This window comes from Antedon bifida, chromosome 10 (assembly GCF_963402885.1).
Source record: "Antedon bifida chromosome 10, ecAntBifi1.1, whole genome shotgun sequence".
Lineage (NCBI taxonomy): Eukaryota > Metazoa > Echinodermata > Crinoidea > Comatulida > Antedonidae > Antedon > Antedon bifida.
In genome coordinates this window covers 1224236-1246170 of record NC_136235.1, presented here as the reverse complement: position 1 = coordinate 1246170, position 21935 = coordinate 1224236, and the positions used below count along the sequence as shown (strand labels likewise).

Sequence of the window (21935 nt, the reverse complement as noted above, 5' to 3'; positions counted from 1 at the left end):
TGACTATGGTACATAATTATCGGATATTAACAAACAAAATTGATATTCCATTGGACTTAAAAGGCAGCCGTGCGCGTAGCGTTCAGAGGTTGGGGAATAGACATGCTACCTCAACACAAAGAATATCCCCTTCCTATGCATCAGTATTCCCATGAGTTACGTCACCTCCCTGTAATATCCATGCACTATGGCAAGCCGACGACATCAAAAAAAGGTTCACCTACAAAGTATGTACTTTGCCGGTTCGATTGCAATAATTGCGATCTCACTAATTACCTTTCTAGAGTAATCAAAAGGAGACGCATCTTCGTTCAGAAAATATTTGATGCTTAGAATTTTTAGTTTAAGTTCTAATGAAGCCTCTTTGTGTACATGATTAGATCGTTGTTGATTCATATTTATGATAACCACTAGGTTTACTAATAATTGTTCAATTTAAATATACTTCAATTACATTGTTTTTTTTAAATCTATGGTCGTAATAATTTTAACATGATTGGTTAAAGTCACGTGATATTTTGTAAATTTTGTTCTGATTACATACAATTAAATTCTTTAAAATAGCAAGTTGTTTTCAAGACAGAAATGTATTCCACCATTCCATACACCAATATGCCTACATTAAAAGTGATTCGTTCGTAATGATTTAAAATACCGAGCTGATTTGACGGAGGTTCGTTGCTCTTAGTTTATAAAAAATATATATACATTATTAATTTTAAATATAAGGTAGGCTACTACAATGAAAGCTTGCACTTCGCCATGACGATTGTGATAATTGTTGTTAAATTCGATCATTTCCCATCGATTAAACACTCTCAATAATTAACAGAATCAATTCATTAATTACAAAGGCCATGGTAATCACTTTACAGACGCGGCCATTGCTTAGAAGATTTTATCTGATTTTATTAGTCGAATGGAGTGCCGAGTACGTTAAAAATCATTTGAGATTCTCTCGTTGGTTGAACCTACTCTTAGCGCGTCAGAAAAGGAGTTAACGCGTCGTGATTTTCACACCATTAACTGAAGCCATGGGATTCCTCAAAGCCCCGACGTCGTGTTAAAGTCGACACTTTTAACCATAAATATTCGAGTTTGCCTACGGCAGATTTGATCGATCCTAAACACAGGAATTAAAGCACTTTTATAATCTCTTATTATCCGCCGTTTAAAATCTCATATTCTTTTTTATCACTTGAGTGAGTGTACTTTTTATTTTTGAATTTAGTTTCCAGTTAATAAAAATTAGAGGTTTGTTTGTGAAAATGCGTTGATGATTGAACTCTCGTTTCGCACATTGTTATACAACAGCATAGACTATAGTACAAAAGTTTTATTAGGAACAAAATATGGCTAAGAAGCACAACAATTAATGCTGACCTATGTTAGGCCTAGTTTAAAACGAGAACAACGGCGAAAGAGAATAATCAAGTTTAGCATCAGTAAATTAAATTATGAAGTCATCGCGGAAAATAACGAACTAAACTGTTATTTCTATTACATCAATCCTCATTAAAATTAGACCGCTTTTTCCACGTCATGGTCTATTCTGTCCCTGTGTTTACACGATGCAAGTGTGTTGAATGTACAACACTGATGATGTTGTTGATAGGTGGCAGGATTGTGTACGAGGGCATCACTCTACACCAGCCCCACTTGTGATGAATTCTCTCGCTTGATGAAATAGGAAGTTAAAAGAGCTTGTAGAAAGTACACTATGCCTAGGTATGGGGTCACAGAACACCGATATGATGAGACAGATCTTTTCATGTACACATCCGCCAGGCCTGTGATATCCATCAATGTACACGGCATAGAACTTGTTTAAAAGACGATATAGTAATACTATACGATAGATATATCAAAGCCTAGATAATGATAATAAAACTGTACTACAATATTAATAACAGGAAGTAATTGCTGTAGACTCTTCCGTATTGTTAGTTAAGTAAGTTATTACACGCTTATTGTATTAAATAGACCTTGTATATATATACAAAAAAACATTACATAGCATACGTGTTAGTAATGGAAAAGACAACAGTATCACTGCGGTTCGGAATTAAGGAAAGTTGGAGTCGAATAAGTTGAGATGTGTTTTAGAGATTTTGTCTCCTGTTAGTGTTCAGTACAGTTAGTACAATAAAGTATATAATAATGCAACTATATAAAAACATCCTATCAGCTTAGGTGCCTCAACCTGTATGACATAATGTAGCGTATCTTGTATGCATATTCCTCCATATCGTTCAGTGAACTTTAGATGGTATCTAGAAGATGAAAATAACGCACTGTCTGACTGATCATTACTTTCTCCACGGGACTCCTGCGTCGTTGCAGTTCTCTCATCTCCAACTTTGACATAACCGCTTGTGAACCTCCTCTATAAGCCATTCCGTACAGAACAAGTTTTGCCAAAACGCAATTTAGTTTTACGCCCTTAACGCATTATAGCCTAATACTCATTGTTTTTCGAACAATTTAAAGCTTGCTTGCTGTGGCATCCTTTTTCCACTTATATATTTCTTTTCTTGCATTATATTAATTGTGTTCATAATCGGTTGTATATTTATTATGTTTGTGGAAATAAATATTAATATTATTAAATATTATTAAATACGGAGCATCGATTATTGTCAGTTTTTGAAAATTTAATGTGAACTATTATTATTGTAGATCTAAAACATGCTTATTAAGATATAGGCAAAAATAGCGATGCTTTAACTACGTTAGTATTTAATTAAAGCGTATATATCATAACATTCATCCAATAGTATGGAGATTACATCCCTGATGATGATAACAGTTTACAATCAATGGTACAAGTACACACAACCTCGTTGATTGCTGTGCAAAGTGTAAACATACTAAAATGGAGATATATGAATATTATTCTGAATTCAATGATGTTTTATTTATTTAATTACTAAAAAACCATTGCTATGATGACCTATTTTCATAATATTCCGATGAGGCGTTCGTTGCACTATGTTCAAAATGAAAAGAAACGATTTTCTTGCAACTCGTTCATCATCACGCCAAGTGCCTGAACGTTATTACAGCTTTGCCGCGTAATCCACGTTTTATTTCTATCGATTATCCTAATGGCGCTCCTTTCTTATGGTATATAAGAGGCTACGGATGTGTAGGTTATTCATTACAAATCTGTCACATCTTAGACAAAACACAACTGATTCAACCTTTTGAAAACATCAATGATACTCGTCTGCCTGCTTGTTATTTTTGTCGATCATAAAAGAAGCTCTGCTCATCTATTTTCTCTTTGAAATCGCACCTGTATTATTATATTATTAAGTTGTTCTATTGATAGATTAGGCCTACGTGTCTTGGCTATAGTTATTATATTCAATTGTTAATTGTCGAAAATGTATTCCAATATTTAAGGTTACTAACTTTATTCTGTAAGAAACATGTGAGTATGCGCAGAATGACTGGTAGACTCAATAGCTGCGTAGTCATATGGTGCGTCTTGAAAACGGAACGAGTGTATTGTATTTTATTTCGTGAAAGTTATGCTGCATTTCACATCCGTTGTCTTGCACGCTAAACTGATCTTAGGTCAGAAGACAAAACTTATAATATAATAGAATAAAAATAACTTTATAATCTTTCCAAACAAAAATATATTTTATATATAATAATAGGCTAATATTAGTATGAATAGCATTAATTTGTAGCTATTCGTAATATTTGGATTTCTAAAAAATCTATATAATTTGATGTAGCAACTACAGTGTATTCAAATTGATGTAAATTGTGAGCAGAGAAAAGTAGGGCAGATGACTCAGTTATGCAATTTGTACAGAATTAATGTTCATTTCAGTTGATTTTAATAATCTATGTCTAAATTTATATATAGTTAGTTTGTGAATAATCGTTACGCGTAATTTATATCCGAATGAGATTTTTCACAAGTTTCTTCAAGTTCAAGTGTGCATGATTCCTAAGTGTGAAATTACTGTCAACCAGTTTTCTTTCTAATGGCCATTATAATTCTTCTAACGGACTCTGAATCTGTCAGAACCAATGTTTTGGTAATTACCAGGCACTATTTACTAATTATGGTAATTATTATTACAACTAAACACTCTGTGTGTGCCTAACCCGATGCGTGTCGTCGTTCAAGCAATATCAGTGTTTGTTGAAAGACATTGCGAGTGTATTCCCTTGTTTTAGCTACGCTACGCTCCTTACACTATCCCACTAACTAAGCCAGTGGATTTAAAGAGATTTAAATCGGAAGTCCCCCCTAATACGACATGTACAAGGCATATGTTTAATGTCCAGATTACTGGATGAGAGCGAAGTGCGAAATGATTCGAGTTGCACTCAAGTATTTAATCCATTACAAGCAACAGGCTTTCCTCCGTCTTCTCGAGATAACTCAACAAGTACAAGTCATTTTGTTAATTAACATCTTCTGAATCACATTAGTCTCGATTGGTAATATCCGAAATGGAATAGGAAGTAATAGTATTATTCAATATGTATCTTCCTTAACTCACCGACCGTGGCATTCCGTGTATAATATACCAGAACAAAAAAAAATGTCTAGAATGGTCAACCAAATCAATTCACCCAAACATACCTATTGTTAATTTAAATTGCAGAAATAAATATCCTATAGACTAGATATAGAATAGATATAATTTTCTGTATAGCAATAGACACAATCGAATTCTTGGTGAAAGAAGTCGCAGACGATATGTGCCCGAGGGCCGAGCCATTTTAACAATTATTGACCGTGCTGTGTTTCGTCTGTCCACTTCAATAATTAGGGTTCACACATCTTGTCAATTTTTACAGATGACGTTGAATTCTAAATGTAAACGATGTTTTAATTGTTTTTTTTTGCATAATAATGAATAATTGCAATAATTTGACAAACATCAAATTGCATTTGGCTTCCAGTAGTCGTAATCCGTCCCACAATGCAGTACGGCTACTTCATTTAAACGAACTCTTCTGTATGAACAACTCTTAAATGCATTTGTTTTTTCTCTTCAAATTCAACGACGATGGCTGGTAACAAAGCATACTTTTTGTTTATATTGTAGTGATTTAAATATTCGTATTGTCAGTTGGCATTCTAATCCATCATCATGGCCACCTCATAGCAGAGGAAGAATTCATCTTGTAAATGAACGTCACCACAAACGTTTTGTTACAACCAACTCAGACACAACATTCTTTCTTCAAACAAACTAAAATAAATATAACATCTCCTTCAGAGAATCGTTGCATTTGACCGGCCTCTTTTGATATTTGGACAATCAATAGTGACCAAGCACTAATATAATTGTGTTGAAACGACCACTTGAAGAATAGGATATTTTAAAATTGTCTGCCTATTCCTTTTCTAATTTAATGATTTTGTTTATGTTCGGTGTAAAGCTCTGTCTACAAACAATCTGATGTGCCCATATATGGAAATGATGATGTCATATCACTACCATATATGGGTATATCACTACCATACTTGGGCACATCACACTTTTTTGTCAAACTAGTTTTCAATGATAGTGTATACAGAGCTTTAGAACACTTAAAAGATAACTTAATAAATGTAAAATTGAATCAATCCATTTTAATTAAATAGATGTGCATTTTATGTTTATATTTAATAATGTATTGTTATTTTTTGCAGACTGCGCATGACGATACATCGCAGCACATATACGGCGATCATCATTCTGTAATCAAACGAGGTAAGAATCAAATTTTGATAACGATTATGATAAATTGTCAACAGTTTCATTAAATATTTTTAGATTAGGGCCTACTTCAATTAGGCCTATCATCCTTATATTGTAGCATTGCCAATACACCCGATTGCCGGTGCTGTTTCTCCAGTATCGTGAGAATACTTAGTAATACAGCATCAAATGTGTTTCACATGTATCTTCTGTATCATTAAGGATTTTACATCAAAATTAATGTTTGTAATACTGATACCCATATGAACGGACGAGTTTAGATATTTTTTGTAATTGTTGTATAATACATTTTATTAACTACTGTGCCAATCGATGTAGTACAGAAGATTATTTTTACGAGTGTCGGTAATATTGTACGATCAATAATGTTTCTATGGATCAGTGGTTGTATCAGTGATACAGCTCGTCTTGTTAAACCGTTTCCAGTAGGCGTCCGTGCATTAATGTTAAATTCTGAATTTAACATTTGTTTTTTTTATATTAATTATAATACGAATGTCTACAACCTTTTTTAAATATCTTTTTTTGTGGACATGGTTGAGATAGTAAAATGTATTAAACGATAAGGTTCTCTTTTCCGACGACAAAGAAACAATACATTAAGCACACGCCCTTTGTCTGACAATAACGAAGATATAGAAATAAGATAATAGGAAAACAACAACACAACGTACTCGTTTTAGTAATAATTACCCTATTTCGCATATTACATGGATAATAACCAAAGCCTATGAAATTATTTAAATATTATAATTTTTATGCGCTTTTGTTACAAGATAAAATATACCCGGATTCAGAGGTATATGAAAATTAATCACTGAGTCACGCGTCATCAATGATACACAAAATAACGTTACATATTTACGTTAATGAAATTGTCATCTTAACATTACGTTACTTTTACGTTGATAGATTCGCATCTTAAAATATTTTTTTGTTATTAATTAACAGACGAAATAATTAATCTATGATGTTTATGTTTATTCAACATTTATTAATTTCTATCAATGGTAAACAATACAATAAAAATGGCAATATATAATAATGAAACAATACCACATTATATGCCGTATAAAGTGAAACATTTCGTTGTATTTTGTACAAATCAACCGAATCAACATACCCGATTATAGTTCCCGACTTGTTTTTGTATCTATAACATCTTGACTTCGATAGGTAATTTACGATCAAATGATAATAAAAAGAGTACTTTACTCTTGTATAGCTGAATATTTAGAATTCAATGTACTCTCAAAAACAACAAACCTGCCACACACTTCCGTAGTTTCTACAAATTATAGATTTTAATCCTAAATTGACCGAAACTAACCTCACTTTATGAATAGATTAATTAAACTCAGAAGAGTGCGTTCTTTAAGTATAACCGATCTCATTAATAATGCCTTTTCATACAAGTGTTATCCCGTAAACACAGCGTATAAAATATAATAGAAAATATCGAAAGTTCGTTAGCTGCTCAATTCGCTGGAAACTAAAGCGAGTGCAGGCGCTTTGATCGTGTTTAAAGCGAGAAACAGGCCTAGATTTATAATCTTTGATTGTTGGCGAATGAGATGATATATGCATGTTTTAGTTCTGACTAAATACTCATATTAGATGGCCTGATAATAATAAATGCATAACTTATTTAGACGGACCGGTATCGAAAATTATTTTTGGCTTTTTTTTACTTTGATTACTTAAAAAGAGCAATAACTAATTAAACCAATGTGGTCATTACTTTCGAGGGATATTATTTAATAATCATTAATAAATTAAAATAATAATTCAATTAAAAACAATTTGTTTATGGCTATAAAATGCTTCAAGATTTATTAAATGTTTCAATAACTAAAGTTTTAAAAAGAAGTTCACGAATTAAAACAACAAATAATTGATTAAGTCAAAATAAGTAACGATATTAAATACAATATGAAACAAAGCACTTGTAATGTTTAAATGCATTCTGACTTTGGTAATTAATTGTTCAATAGATTGTGCTGTGATTGATAGGCCTAGTTTAAATATTCGGTAGGAATAAGCCTAACAAGTGGACCGTGTGATATTCACACACAAAGATCTCGGGTTTTTGACCTGCTATTTGATATACTTTTCATTTCTTCCGCCATTCATTTTAATTAAACAATATAGTTCTTAGATTATTTTACAATACACCTTGTTCGTTTGAAACTCTGGATAGCGTGAAATGCATTGACAATAGTTTTACACCATTACAACAACTAACAATTCATAATGACCATCGGTTGTCAGCGTTTTGAAATGCACACTTTTGAAGATTTTTACCACCAATAGAACAGTTCGCGAAACGTAAAATTACAACATTACCAACGTGTTTATTATTGTTATTATTGACAACAGAAGAGTAGTTTTGCCCCATTTTACTTCAAGGGTATCTTGTAAAACTAATTTGTACCATGTTTATAAATAGTCTGAAGAAATAAAATTAAGACAACCCCAATAGACAAAGAAATAATTAACCCAAATCGCATTGTTTATGCTGATCCGCAAATTTAAGTTTATTTTTAAGAAAAAGATAATTGAAAGAAGGCCTAAGTTACACGTCGGATTTTTTGCTGATTTCAATTATTGTAATTATTTTATTGATGTACAATACTATTAATTCGTTATCTACATATTTTTTAAAGAACACGTGATATAGAATTAAATAGATAAAAGAGAGCCGCGATGTCAAGGTCAACTGCCATTAATTCTAGTCGTTTTATTACTTCTCTTAGAAGATGCGTTCGCTTTATTTCTGTAATCATTTCGAAATACTCACAAAGATGAACATTGCAAGTTGATCAATGTTTAAGTAAAAAAGAAAATACTAAAAACATTTTAGCAGCATACATATAGAAATACAATATAAATTAAGCACTTGTTAATCAATATCAGTGTAAATTCGTTGATTTGTTTGTATTCAATTCCTATCTATCTTTGTGATTAATGAGTATAGTCATTGTGTTATTGTTTACCAATGTTTTTCGATAGTTATTTCCGACGTGTAGCGTAATCTGACATGTTTATCTATTTCTTCAAGACAAGAATCATTGAGTTTAAAAGGATGTATTTTGAAAAGCATCATTAGTTCGTAGTATATTGGTATTGTGATAACTTGCTTCGTATAATACAACACCCCCAAGGAACCATTAGTAAAGTAACACTAACCATTTGATTCAGCTTTCGGCCAAAAAGAGAATTAATCTCGCCAATTTACATGGTAATGTCAGAATTTCAATCTGGTTCTGACAAATAGACGAATAGTACAATAACTCGTATTATAACGACATTGATATTACTTACAAGGGCATGTCATTGTTGTTATGTTTTTTTAAATACAACCCTAAATTAAAATTATTACGTTTTGTTAATGTTATTGCATATCATTTGTACATTAACAACAAGACCCTCTGCACTTTTAAGTACCTTTCATTTAGGTTAAGAAGATTTTATCAACGGTATGTTGTTTATGATGTAAATAAGTTGTAAACATTTTCTGGAAATTCTATTTGATTGACCCATTTAGAAAGAAGCTCAAAATAAAGTGTTGAAATACATTCACAAAAATGAGTAAAACAATTTAGAAACTGTAAAATAGACTAAAACAATTAAGGATTGGTTTATCAAAAATTGTTTGAACTCAACCTGGGCCGTTTAGGAAGAATCGCACAAGTTGAAGGCTTCAAAGGAGTACATGCAACAACCTTATTTGGAACTTCTGAAGCCTGAAGAAAAAAAATGTATTAAGGCCTACATTTAATTAAACATTTACGGGTAACAATTCTGAATAAATGTTTCTATTTTTTAGGAAAAGTATACAGCTAAACTATTTTGAATATATACCAGATGTTTTTAGAAAGCTGAAAAGGTTTATCTTAATTTCCTTGAAAATGTCAACATTTCAGAAATCTTCTGCCCATATTATGAATAAAAAAACTTCTTTTTTTTTTCAAAATTAAGAATATCAATTTAATACTGTATTAACGAATTTCAATTAAAAGTAATAGTGAACAAAATAATTGTATTTATTGGATGTAATAAAGAAATAATTAAATTTGTTTAACTTTTATTCAGAAATTACATTTCGTATGGGACATAAATAGGCCTATTGACTTAGGCCTACCGTATTAATTAATGTGAAGAAATAGGCCTCTTTGGTTCGAATTTTAGAATTTAACTCGGTGTCTAAGTCATTATGTTTAATTTTAAGACCTAAATATAAAACTGATATTTTTTAATTCATTTTTTTCTGAACTAGCAATCACATCCGCGTGTATTAAATTAAATCATTTTATAGTTATTTTCATTGAACTGCATCTCGCTTTCACAGGCAACCGTAAGTGTAAGTTAATACGTAGAGTACGTTGTAAACGGTAAACACAACCACGAACATAACTCTAAATGTAAATACGCTTCTGAAAAGTGAATAAATATGCCGACAACAATGCGTTAAAACGGCACTGTACTTTTGGAAACTAACAATTTTCCCAAAGGCTTTTTGCTACGGATGAATAATCAAATATTGTTCATGAATGCCGTGTTTCACAGCATAATTAGGCAATGTCAATGACTTTAGATACTCTTTTTAAAAACCATTATTTCTATTATACTTTGCTATAACTGTGTATCATGAATAATACAGTAACATGTCTCTCTCTATATGCATATGATTTTTACAGTGAATTTCCGATAGTGAAATTTGTACGCATAAACTCATGGGACGATATAAGTAGTCACTTTGATTTTGGTTTTAAAATATTATCTTAATAAACGTCTTCGCATTAAACACACCACTTCACGCATAATATATCTTACTTTGATGAGTTAAAAACGATATACGACTCATTCAGTAATGTAGTATTTAAGATTAATGAATCACTGTAAAGATTTTATGGAAATTTACTATCTGTTCTGTCATGAATAACGTGTTTGACGAGGTGATAATTTACGGTTTTTGATTTGTGATACATCTTCAACAAGCATTCCACCAATGTTATACTATACTCAATGAGTAATATTAAAGAAGACCTTCTTATGTTTATAGTCATAAAATAAATACATTTAATCAACGTGTATTGGTTATTTTCTACTAAATTTAAAAGAACAACTATATCAACCGAATAAAAAAAGAAAGTGGTAGTCATATGCTTATAGTGCATGTATCACTTCATTAAGTCTATTTGCTCAAATAAAATGTCTACAATACGTAAAAATTAGGTCACTGGGCTTAAATGTTGACTCAACCAGGAAAGTTGTTAACCGGAACAAACACGATTGATCCAGTATCAAAAGAAGAGAAACACATAGGTCTAAACCTAATGGTCGATTAAAAACCTTACCAAATATTTATATTTGATGAATCGACAACCACATGCGCAGTAACAAATTTAACAAAAGTACTCTTAACCCCATTTTGTCAACGAGTTATTTAAAATCACGAAAGAACGAACTATTTTCCTAGAAATATGACTGTAACGTGATTAATTGAAGTAAAATTCGACATTAAATTTCTTTTTTTTTAAATATTTCATCAAAGTAATAATGCATTGGTTGATAAAAAGTTGTTTTGACAACAACACAAAAATGAGAGAAAATTAAAGGAACTATTTCCATGTCACACAGACAAGACTAAGCCACAATTGTTGTGTGTGACATGTATAAACAATAGGAAATCCACAAAACATTGTTACATTAAAGAAATAGCAGAAAGAACAGGAAAACTAAACGGCCTTCAAAGCCTTGTCCACAGCTGTTATATGCTTGGTCGACTCACAAGAATACTGGGTGTTACATGGATAAGAATTACAGTAAATCTGCCATTTTCTGAAACATGTGAATCTTAACAAAGAAGAGAGATTGCTTTTATTTTATATTACAATAAAATTGTGTTTTTTTTCTCACTTTTTTGTGTACGTCTTACTGTATTGTAAGAGATATAAGATATACTCATGTAGTATGTTGCCACCAGGCAGAGAAAATTAGTGACAGAGGGCGTGCTTTGGGTAATTGAATTACATAGTATGTTCGCGATCCTCCCCAAAAACTCAAAATTCCTCAAATTAATCAGTAATAAAGAAATAAAATACAACGTTATGTATGAATTCTTTGTATACATATGCAGACCTAATGCCAACGTTTTTTGTGGTTTTTTTTCTTGTGAAAATGATGAAAGAAATAATAAATCACAATAAATAAAGATCATGAAGTTCAATGGCAAAACAGACTACAAATCATCAATAATTTAAAAACGATTTATAACGTATGTTGGTGAACACGCTCAATCACTTCATTTTACATGCAAAATATATAGGCCTAAATGGTTACATTACCAATTTCAGCATCAATTTCGTTGGAAATGTATGTCGTAATTAAGTCAAATCAACGTGGTAATTGCACGTGTACTGACAAGATGTTTAACCATTATGATCTATGGGTAATTTTCTTGACAAATATTTAGCTATTTGTCAACAAAATGATTTATCTTTACTGAGGTAAGATATTGCTGTACCCATTTTACCCAAACTATGTTTATTTGTGTCGTCGACCAATTCGTCATAACCATGACATACACGATTCAACACTACAAGCAGTCTTTACTTTTATCAAACATGAAGTAATTTTGGACTTCTAGTACAAACGTTTCAGTAAACATAAGTAATGCCAAATTGACCTCTAAAAAATTAGGACTTATATATCTCGTTATTCTGTAGACATAAGTAAATATCGTAATAATTATTTTCTTTACTTAAATTTTAATTATCAAAACAATATTTATAACAACAGAAAAATAAACCAAAATGAGCTTCTTTTGATGGGTACGACTTGTCTAAATAATATATTAATATTGCTTATCATTCTGTGGAGTACATTGATATTGAATAACATCGTAATGTTATTGTACGTTTGACAAGATTGTAACCATTTGAGATCATTAAGTGCATCTCTTAACAAAACAATTCTTATGAAAACATAATGATGTTATTACAGAAAGAACATCACTGATTACCTTCTACAATTATCTCATTTTATTTCAAATTTGCGAATAAAAATACAAATTGACTTTATCGATTATTATTATTAGCAAGGGATTACATATTTGTTATATATATCATTTTTCTTCTCGTTACAGCTGTAGTAAGAAAACCAAGTGAAAATGGCAAAGATGGAATGATTTCAAACGTTACGTCGCCGAATGATGTATTTTGTTCTGTTCCTGGTCGTCTGTCTCTGCTTAGCTCTACGTCTAAATACAAGGTCACTGTAGCAGAAGTTCAACGAAGGCTAAGTCCGCCCGAGTGTTTGAATGCATCGTTGTTAGGGGGAGTACTTCGAAGGTACGTTCATATTCACTTTGTAATCATAATCATAATCGCAAGATCGTAAGAGAAAATGAAATGGAATAAATGTTACTAATTGCAGTAAAAAAATGTAATCAAAGACTTAGTAAATCGTAAAGTGAAAACGTATTTGTCCTTCCTGTTCGGCGTAATACAGTGTATAGGAGGCCTATGTTGGCGTACCATACCAATTTACAATCTTTGGTGGGAGATTTCTAATTGATATATTTACTTAATTATTATACTATATTGGCGTGTCATAGTAAATTGACAAGTTATCCATTTTGTTTCTAAAGCGACATGTGATTAACTACGTCATCGATTGATCCATCTTATTAATAAAACTTCCTAAAACTCATGCCGCTTTAACTAAACGTTTTACAATTAATATTATCAGTTGGACAATTAAATAGAAACATTATTACTGGATAGGTCAAACATTTGGGTTGTTAATCGCCTCAGGTTTCGGATGCCTTTTATTCAAGTCTCAGGACACTGTTAATTTCTCCTAGATGCCTGTTTGGAATTTTTTACACAAAAATAAACCACTCGTCTATAGACTTCCAATGACATAAGGCTTAACAGGGATTACTTAATTTTATTTCTAGAAGCACACCGCCTAGACGCTACCCCATCTTCTTAAGTTGATATGAAAGTTTAGTGTTTATTAGCGATACACCTTAAGGACAAGATATCTCCTAAGCCCAGCATCCCCGTAGGATTGTTATAAGTAGTGATGGTGCAAATCGCTTCCTATGCCAGCGGGCTTGGAGGCTTCTTGTTCACAGGGGCTAATCTTCTCTGTCGCTTTATCTAAGCTCGAGTCTCGTGGTTTCAAATTGTTGACATCCATGGTAAAATCAAAACCAAATCTTTAGGCCTATTAGTTAGTTAGTTAGTGCTGTGTCATTTGTCAATGTTTCAACGTACAACATGTAAACAGTATTTTACATTATGAGTTACAACAGTTGATCAAGTGAATTACTCGTCAGTTTCATATCATTTAAAAAAAAAATATGGATATATTTCATTCAAAGAATTAATCACTACGGTTAAATGTCCACTTAGGCTTATGCCATCACTCATTTTGGTAGCTTCGCCTGCGTAACGTTTTATAAACGGCTTTTCCTTGGATGGTTTTTATTCCGATGGTTTTTATTCATAAAATAGTGATAAGCATGACAGCACAAACGCTTTTGATTTACATTATATAATTTTTATTCATTTATTCGGTATAAAACAACGATGCAAATCGGCTGCTGTGGCTGAAATTAGTTGCATTTTCTGTATTTTGTAACGCAAAGTACTCTTTCGGCTACACTATGAGGAGACCTGGTACATAATTGACTACTACCGTACGTTGCTCATCTTCTCTGTCTGCTGAGGAACTCGTTGGTTAACGTATAGTTTAAGCCAATTCCAACATATGCCAATAATGATTTTGTTTTAGTGTTTACCATTTACTACACTGTTACAAAAGTCGTGCCTACTGGTACAAAATACTTGATTTTGACGTGTTTCCATGGCAATAAAGCTCCCTATAAGATGGTATCATTGTATTATGTATAAGGTCAGAAGACCCATAACCGCTGTGGCGACGACTGGTTGACAATCCTCAAACCGTCGCATTACCGCCCTCAGAATTGGCAACAAAAAAATAATAAAACATATTCGCGCATTAAAATCTCGTCCATCTTGAGGGATTAACTGGCAATTGTACCTCTCATGTCCGAACAATGATAAAAATCAACTTAGACCAAAAAGATAAATCTACAAGGGATATAAACTCATCTGACCTAAAAATAAGAAAAGGTTAGCCCGCAGAAAGCGTAAATAGAAGGGATAACTACTAACAGGAAAAGTAGCCAATGTTAAGCCTAGAAGAAGACACTACTAATCACATGTTTGAAGATAAAGACAGTATCAATTAATCTATTTTGTTTTTTTAGTTTATTTGAGTAAAACAGTGTATGTTTCAGCATGGAGTAATTATTACTCCATGGTTTCAGACGCCATACAAATCCAGTTGAGGTTTTGTAAAAATCTGGATTTATGTCCAGTTTTTAGATCCAGGGGTTCAGTTATGTAAGGGCTACTGACCGGCGGCCAGTTTACGACCATTCTCAACGATTCATCAACGTTTTGTAGATTTAATCTTTACGATAAGTTGATACAATTCATCTATCTCACAAACATTCTGTATTTTGTATCGATAACATTGTCAACGTCTTTCCAAATATCTAATAAGAAAACGATAAGTTTAAACTTTTAGTTGTTGTTAACATTTAATGTTTTTTAAATTTAAATTCGTTGCTGTAATCAAAGAAACAAATTTGTATTAAAGTTTGTTTAATATTTTTCCAATAATTAGTAACTTTTTAATTAACTTATTGGGGAGGTTCTCAGGCAATATATGTTCTTCTTCACATGTATATAATCGGTAGAGGTTCTTAACCCTGTGTAATTCCCAGCATACCAATGCAATTCAAGGGACGCAGATAGCAATTTCACACCTTGTCATAGTTGTATTTGTCTCACATCAAAACTTACTTCACGCAGTGTTTCGATATCGGATACGAAGACTTCTACACTGGCTTCCAACTGCAGTAAACACTGTAGGTCCGAAAGCAGGCTTGACATGGATGTTACTATGGGTTCAGTGAACGCGATTACCATTTCTTTAATAACTTACGTTGTCCTACTTCTTGCCCTAAATATTTTTTTTCAAGTGTTTATTTTCAATTTATTCGTTTCATTTCATCTGTAACTTACTCCGTTACGTCTTTTCATTTGTATGGTTCATCCCTTCTATCTGTATATTTTTTCTTTCTTTCTTTTTTTGTTTAGACTGTAGTACTATTATTATCTAACTTCAGAAAGTCGATAATAAGTAAATAGACCTAGGCCTAAAGGTCTTTTCAAAGTTTAAAATTTATAAATATATAAAATATTTAGTATATAATTAGTACCATGCTCAAGTATTGGTATTACAATGCAAATATTAAGTTCTCCAATTTGTTGTAAAAGTTAAAAGTAAGTACATGTAGGCCTACCGGTAATGAAAACCAAGTAAAAACTTATTTAAGTTGTGGCTTAAAAGAGCAGCAGCTGTTTAATGTCTAATGTAGCATTTATATGGATCAGTTAGTCCTGGAACCTTTACAAGTAATATAATCTACAGATGCATTAGTGCTGTAAGGTGAGACCGTATTTGTTGCCTAAATTTGCTACTTTTCAATGCATTTCTGGAGTGACTTATATTTCGTACTTATTCTTCCTCTTCAATAGCCCCGTTGAATGCCACCAAAGAAACACAAATAATTGCTCTAGGTGCGTTCTTAACCGAGCATATTAAAGTTTAGTTCATTAAAGCTATTGTTTAGATTGGTGTATTCCACCTGATAATAGCCATGACTTAACTAGCCTTACCAACCCCCTGGCCTAAAAAGAGTGTGACCATGCGTAATTGTGGTACGTGCGTCCCGGAGCCAGAGGGCGTTCCATTTCATTTGGCCCAAGTGGGAATGCCATTGGTAAATTTAAAGAACCAGGCCCTTTGGCTTGTTTACTGTTTATTCTGACACACACCAAATTCACCTTCTTTGCCATTTTATTGGAATTTGACTTGTTTCCATCGTGTCTTTGTGAACTACAATACCGACAAATTCTTCCATAAGTATAAATGTTTTTGTTGGTGTACCATCACCCGCTGGGCTAGGTCTTCAAATAACCTCAGCTTACGGTAGATCCCACTGCTGCGTGCCCCAGATTCCGGTGAGCAGGTCAAGACTCTTTCGCTATCACTGACTAAATCGGGCCTAGCACATTGAAATGTTACACAAGTTTGAGTAGTTTTGAATTGACAGACTGGCAATTTTCACACACAATATTTTAATGATGCGAAAGATATTACGATAGAAAATGACATGACGCGTCCCATGACATTTTTTCTTCTAAATTAAATGAGTACTTTACTCTCTAAGAAGATTCGGAAGTTTATTCGTTTTTAGAACGTGGATATCAGAAACAATAACCCCTGACCTTACACAAATTCTATTTTGTAATCGGTATCAGTTTATCAGTCTATTCTCCATGATACACATGCGATTCTGTATTTTTGAGTTTGTCTAAGATACTGGACAGGTATCATCATAATATGGAGCCACTGAGAATTTGATGTAATAAAAAAAAAATGCAATGCTATTTTTAAGATCTAACATGTGTGCAGGTATTTAAGCCAGCATATATTTCTATACATCGTAAAAATATTTTTTTCTTGAATCAAAATAAGTTTGGTTCTAACGTACAATGCTGTATGTGGGAAAGTACTCATGGTTTTAATGATATTAGGTAACCGATTTCTCGGGGATTTACAGGAAAAGTATCAGGTTTAACTTTAACAATAATGGATTTAGGCAAGCAGTAAAATAACTCGCGATTATACGCCTCGATTCCTTGCACAGTAATTCATTGATATTTACAATATCCCTCTGGCCAAGTGGGGAAGTCTCTGTTAATATGCGTTTGGTTATTCTAATGGAATTATGGTTTACCTCTACAGGCCTCCGTTAGTTTGTACTAATAAGGTTGATCGCAAATGATTGGAAGGGTTTGGGACGTCACTACGCGTATACGTACAGACAACAAATCATGTACGTACGCGTCGTGACGTTTGCTCCCAAAACCTTCCCATCATGCGTCGCGCACGCTATTTGCGATAAACCTTATCCGGGTGGTTTATTAATGATGTTGTTATAATAATTTGAATTCTGTATTTTGTAGCACCTCTTGTTCCAATTAGTAAATAATTACAGTTACCTTGTTGTACAGAACGTTTCTAATCGGTAGTATTATTTTTATCAGCCATCTGCTGTCGTTGGTTGATAATCGTATTGAACTAAAGGAAGACTTCAAGTAAATCTGCAGATTTAAACATTTTTAAACTAATATTCTATACAGTCATTGTTTAATCATCGTTGGAAATTGTTATTTATGAGTCAGTAGCTATACATCGGAAATTATTAGTTAACCATGCGGAATAATAACAAAATTGTAATCACTGGGATGCTTATGATGAAACTAGTAATAATTAAGCTTGTTTCAGAATATTCCGCCTATTATATATCGCAGAAAATTCCATTGCTTACTTACGGTAACGCTTAATAACAAATCAATAAAAAACATTCATTGCAATGTTTTTATTTTAAGGAAATAGTTTGTTATTAATTAGATACTTGATTTGACTCACTTAATGTCTGATGGTCACATCCATATCAAGATTTGCAATAGGAAATGTAATTTACCAAACTAACCAATTAAATTACATCAAATATTTCTTTGTAAATTTTCGTCATACAGAGGATTACACCGTATCAATTCATAATTTGCTGACAATTTTACCAAATCAAGAAAACGCCTTAGATGTCAATTTTAATTGCAATCTGATAGTTCTGAGTGACAATTGATTAGGAATTTTATTGGAACAGTTAGTAGTGATAGTGTATGTTCCCGAGGCATTTTCTAATCGGACAGTAAGCGGCATGAGGAAGATAGACCTGGGTTTCTTGCTGTGTTATTAGACATTAAATTATAATTTCTTAATTCAAATTAAAATATGTCTTTCAGAACAACTCGATAAAGTTGTGTAACCTCGTTAGGTAATTTTTTTTAAAGTTAGTAGGTATTAGTGCAAATTAGTGGTATTAGTGTGTAAATTTCGCAATATATAAACCAACATAGGACCAATGTTACAAACAGTAAATGCTTTATATAACCATTTTCATTTAACGTACGTTAAGATGGAAAGTAATAAACATAATCAAAACATGTATGTGTATTTGGACATTGTGATTTGAAGACAAGTTTTGATGAAATGACAGGTATCAAACGTGAGCTAGAATCAAATTCGGAAAGATTAATATTCGGGTATAATTGATAATAATCGTTATAGTCCCAGGCTTTCCTGCAATTCACGAGATATAATTAGTGTGTGACCGACTGCAATACATTGCGTCCCACAGGGCTTCTTTCAAAAGAGGCGATAATTTAATTTAAGGATGTATTATCCTGTTAATAATTGATTGCTGTAGTACAGCGGTAGTAATTCATAAGAAAGATAACTTTGTTTTGGTACATCCACGGATAGGATATTATACATTACTTTCCAAGGTTTTGTCTACTACTTATGTGAGAATTTATTTAAGTACGGTAGAACATGTACTTGCTGAAACATGGTCTCCTTCAGCAAGAGTTGTTTTTAGTTTTGGCAAAAGAGCTTGTGGCCAAAATACCACACCATCCTTCTTATTATTAAAGTTGTATCTACAAGTAAAGTCTTTATATTACTTTATATTTTCATTAGAAACAAAATAATATTAATTAAATAATGAATTAGTCTGGTGTAATTCAATTTTATCATTCTTAATCACTTTGTTTTAAATAAAAATGATGACGAATCTTAAGGTGTTTCTGTTGTATCTCCGGGGATTAGATTTACTTGTACAAAATGCTTGGCTTTGGTTCAGCAGGGCAACTACAGGACCTTTCAATTGATAAGATATTATCAATCACCCCTCAGGTAAAACATAATTAGCATAAATCGATAGTGTCACCTGTATGTCCAAATTATTTCAATTATGAAAAATGAAATTTCAGTAGGAATAATGTGAGGAGGCTAAAATATAAATTGAAAACTTAATATTTAGGGTCATTGAACGTGGATTCTTTAACCTGTACCAGGGCAGTCGCCTGCTGTTTCTACCGGTGCTATGATCCATTTTCATGGCGGGTCCAGAGTAGCCTAGGGCTAAAATATACAAGAAATATTCATAGGGCAGGTATGGACAAACATAAATAAATGACTTTAACAGTGTTACCATCCAAGAGGCGGTGACAAATTACATCATCACATCAACCAAAATGAAAATAAAAATCTGTTGAACCTATTTAAATGCAAGTGTTCATTAGTTTTAATGTCATCTGTGATAAATAGGTGGACTTGTTTCATGTTCAAGTGTAAACAATTACAATTCCAGAGTCGGTTTGATAATTGTTTGTAGGTTTGTATTTCAATAAAGATGCCATATGCCATACTTATCATCGACATGAATTCTATACTTCTTAGGCCTACATGAGAGACTCTAATTTAAGAATGAAATGAAAACAAAATAAGGCGAGAAAATATTTAAGTAGAGTACTTATTCAGGGGTTATCGAACCGGTGGGTATAGGCCTAAAGATGTGAAATTATATATCGTTTGTGAATTGTACGACATTTTCAAATGAACAGCCATGTTGTTTGTAATAAAATAATATTATGTTACGATACCTTTTATACAAATAAATTGAGTTTGATTTCAGAAATATCTGTCTTGATACCTTTATTTGTACATGCAAAATAAGTTTCTGATTATTAATAATATGAATAAACAATGCATTTTCATTTTTTTTTCTTATAGAGCAAAATCAAAAAATGGTGGAAGGTATCTAAGGGAAAGATTAGAGAAAATTGGTTTAAATTTACCAGCTGGTCGACGAAAGGCAGCGAATGTTACATTATTTACATCTTTAGTTGAAGGTAGGTGTTTTTGTACTGGAATTATACGCGAAACACACAAATCTGTACATTTATTTACATTTTGGCGCCAATCACTGTATTTCGTACTTCAAATAATCAATATACCATATCCGCTTCTGGCACGTGTCGTCATTAGAAATTTTTCACATGAAACTAAATAACCGTAACATAGGCTAAGTCAGTTGTGTAAAGCAGTAGTAATTCCTCGATGTTGAATGCAATATGTTATACAAAATACTGTTATTTATATTTCCCCATGTAAAAGTAATAAAACACTGATTGTACCGTACGGTCAACCTCGTAAATATGCGCACTTTTATCCCTTTCTTTATCAAGTTGTTATTACACGTTCTCCTAATGATAACAATAAAACTGTTAAATGACAAGATAGTAATTCATGATCTATAATTAACAGAAAATATGAAGAAAAAAACTACAAATTAAACAAATGTGACGTAAAGAATATAACATAAGAGTTTTGTTTTGATTGTGAAGAATATTAGATTGTTGTGATAGAAATATTTTATGATTTATAAATTAAACGAGTGGTTAGGGAGAAGTTAAAACCGTTATAAAAATGGTATTGTCTTGTTGGTGAGGGCCGAAAATATTAATAACTTAGTGTATGATTTTATACATATTTTACATGGTCAGGCATTTATTGTATTTGGCGCGTGACACACCAATTATACGCGCGACACGCCAATTATACGCGTCACAATAGACACATTTTTGTATTAACCTTGATTAGGTGTTGGTATAACTATTATTGACCGTATCAATTAACAATCAAGTAGCTGCTAGCCTACAGTGTCCACTTGATCCATTGACCTACCACACTGACCTCGCCCCTGGACAGTACGCAGGTGCGAACCCAGACCACCTTGCGCAGACCTAACCACTAATAACGCAAATTTGCTAGGCCTAGTTTACCAAGATGGGATTCCCGTAGAGTATAAACGGGGATACAGGTAGTACAGTACTTTGATTGGCGGTGTCTGTCTCATTTACTGACATGAATATTTTGGGTGAGGATGTCATTCAAACTGGCTCACCTTAATAACATCTCATTATTTCAACAAAGATAGGCAATTAAAAGAAAACTTATACCTATATGGATGATGGTTTTAATAAACTAATACGTTTATACTGTGTCGCATATGGGATATGCTTTAATAACCTCCATCCCTTTATCAAAATATCCACTCAATAAAATTCATTCGTAAAACAATTGGATGGAATTTTACTTGAACACGACGTT

The 21935-nt window shown here is 32.4% G+C and overlaps 1 protein-coding gene across 4 annotated transcripts in view; it reads left to right on the top strand.

Annotated features, from left to right (window-relative positions):
- Window positions 1–21935, top strand: part of LOC144854678 (transcription factor AP-2-alpha-like) — a 116790-nt gene that overhangs the window by 89879 nt on the left and 4976 nt on the right. For all 4 annotated transcript variants that reach the window (XM_078712620.1, XM_078712621.1, XM_078712618.1 and 1 more), the window contains 3 exons: window positions 5672–5732; window positions 12892–13096; window positions 20556–20674. In XM_078712620.1, coding sequence (XP_078568746.1) covers window positions 5672–5732; window positions 12892–13096; window positions 20556–20674 — 385 coding nt within the window. The remainder of the gene's footprint in view (window positions 1–5671; window positions 5733–12891; window positions 13097–20555; window positions 20675–21935) is intronic.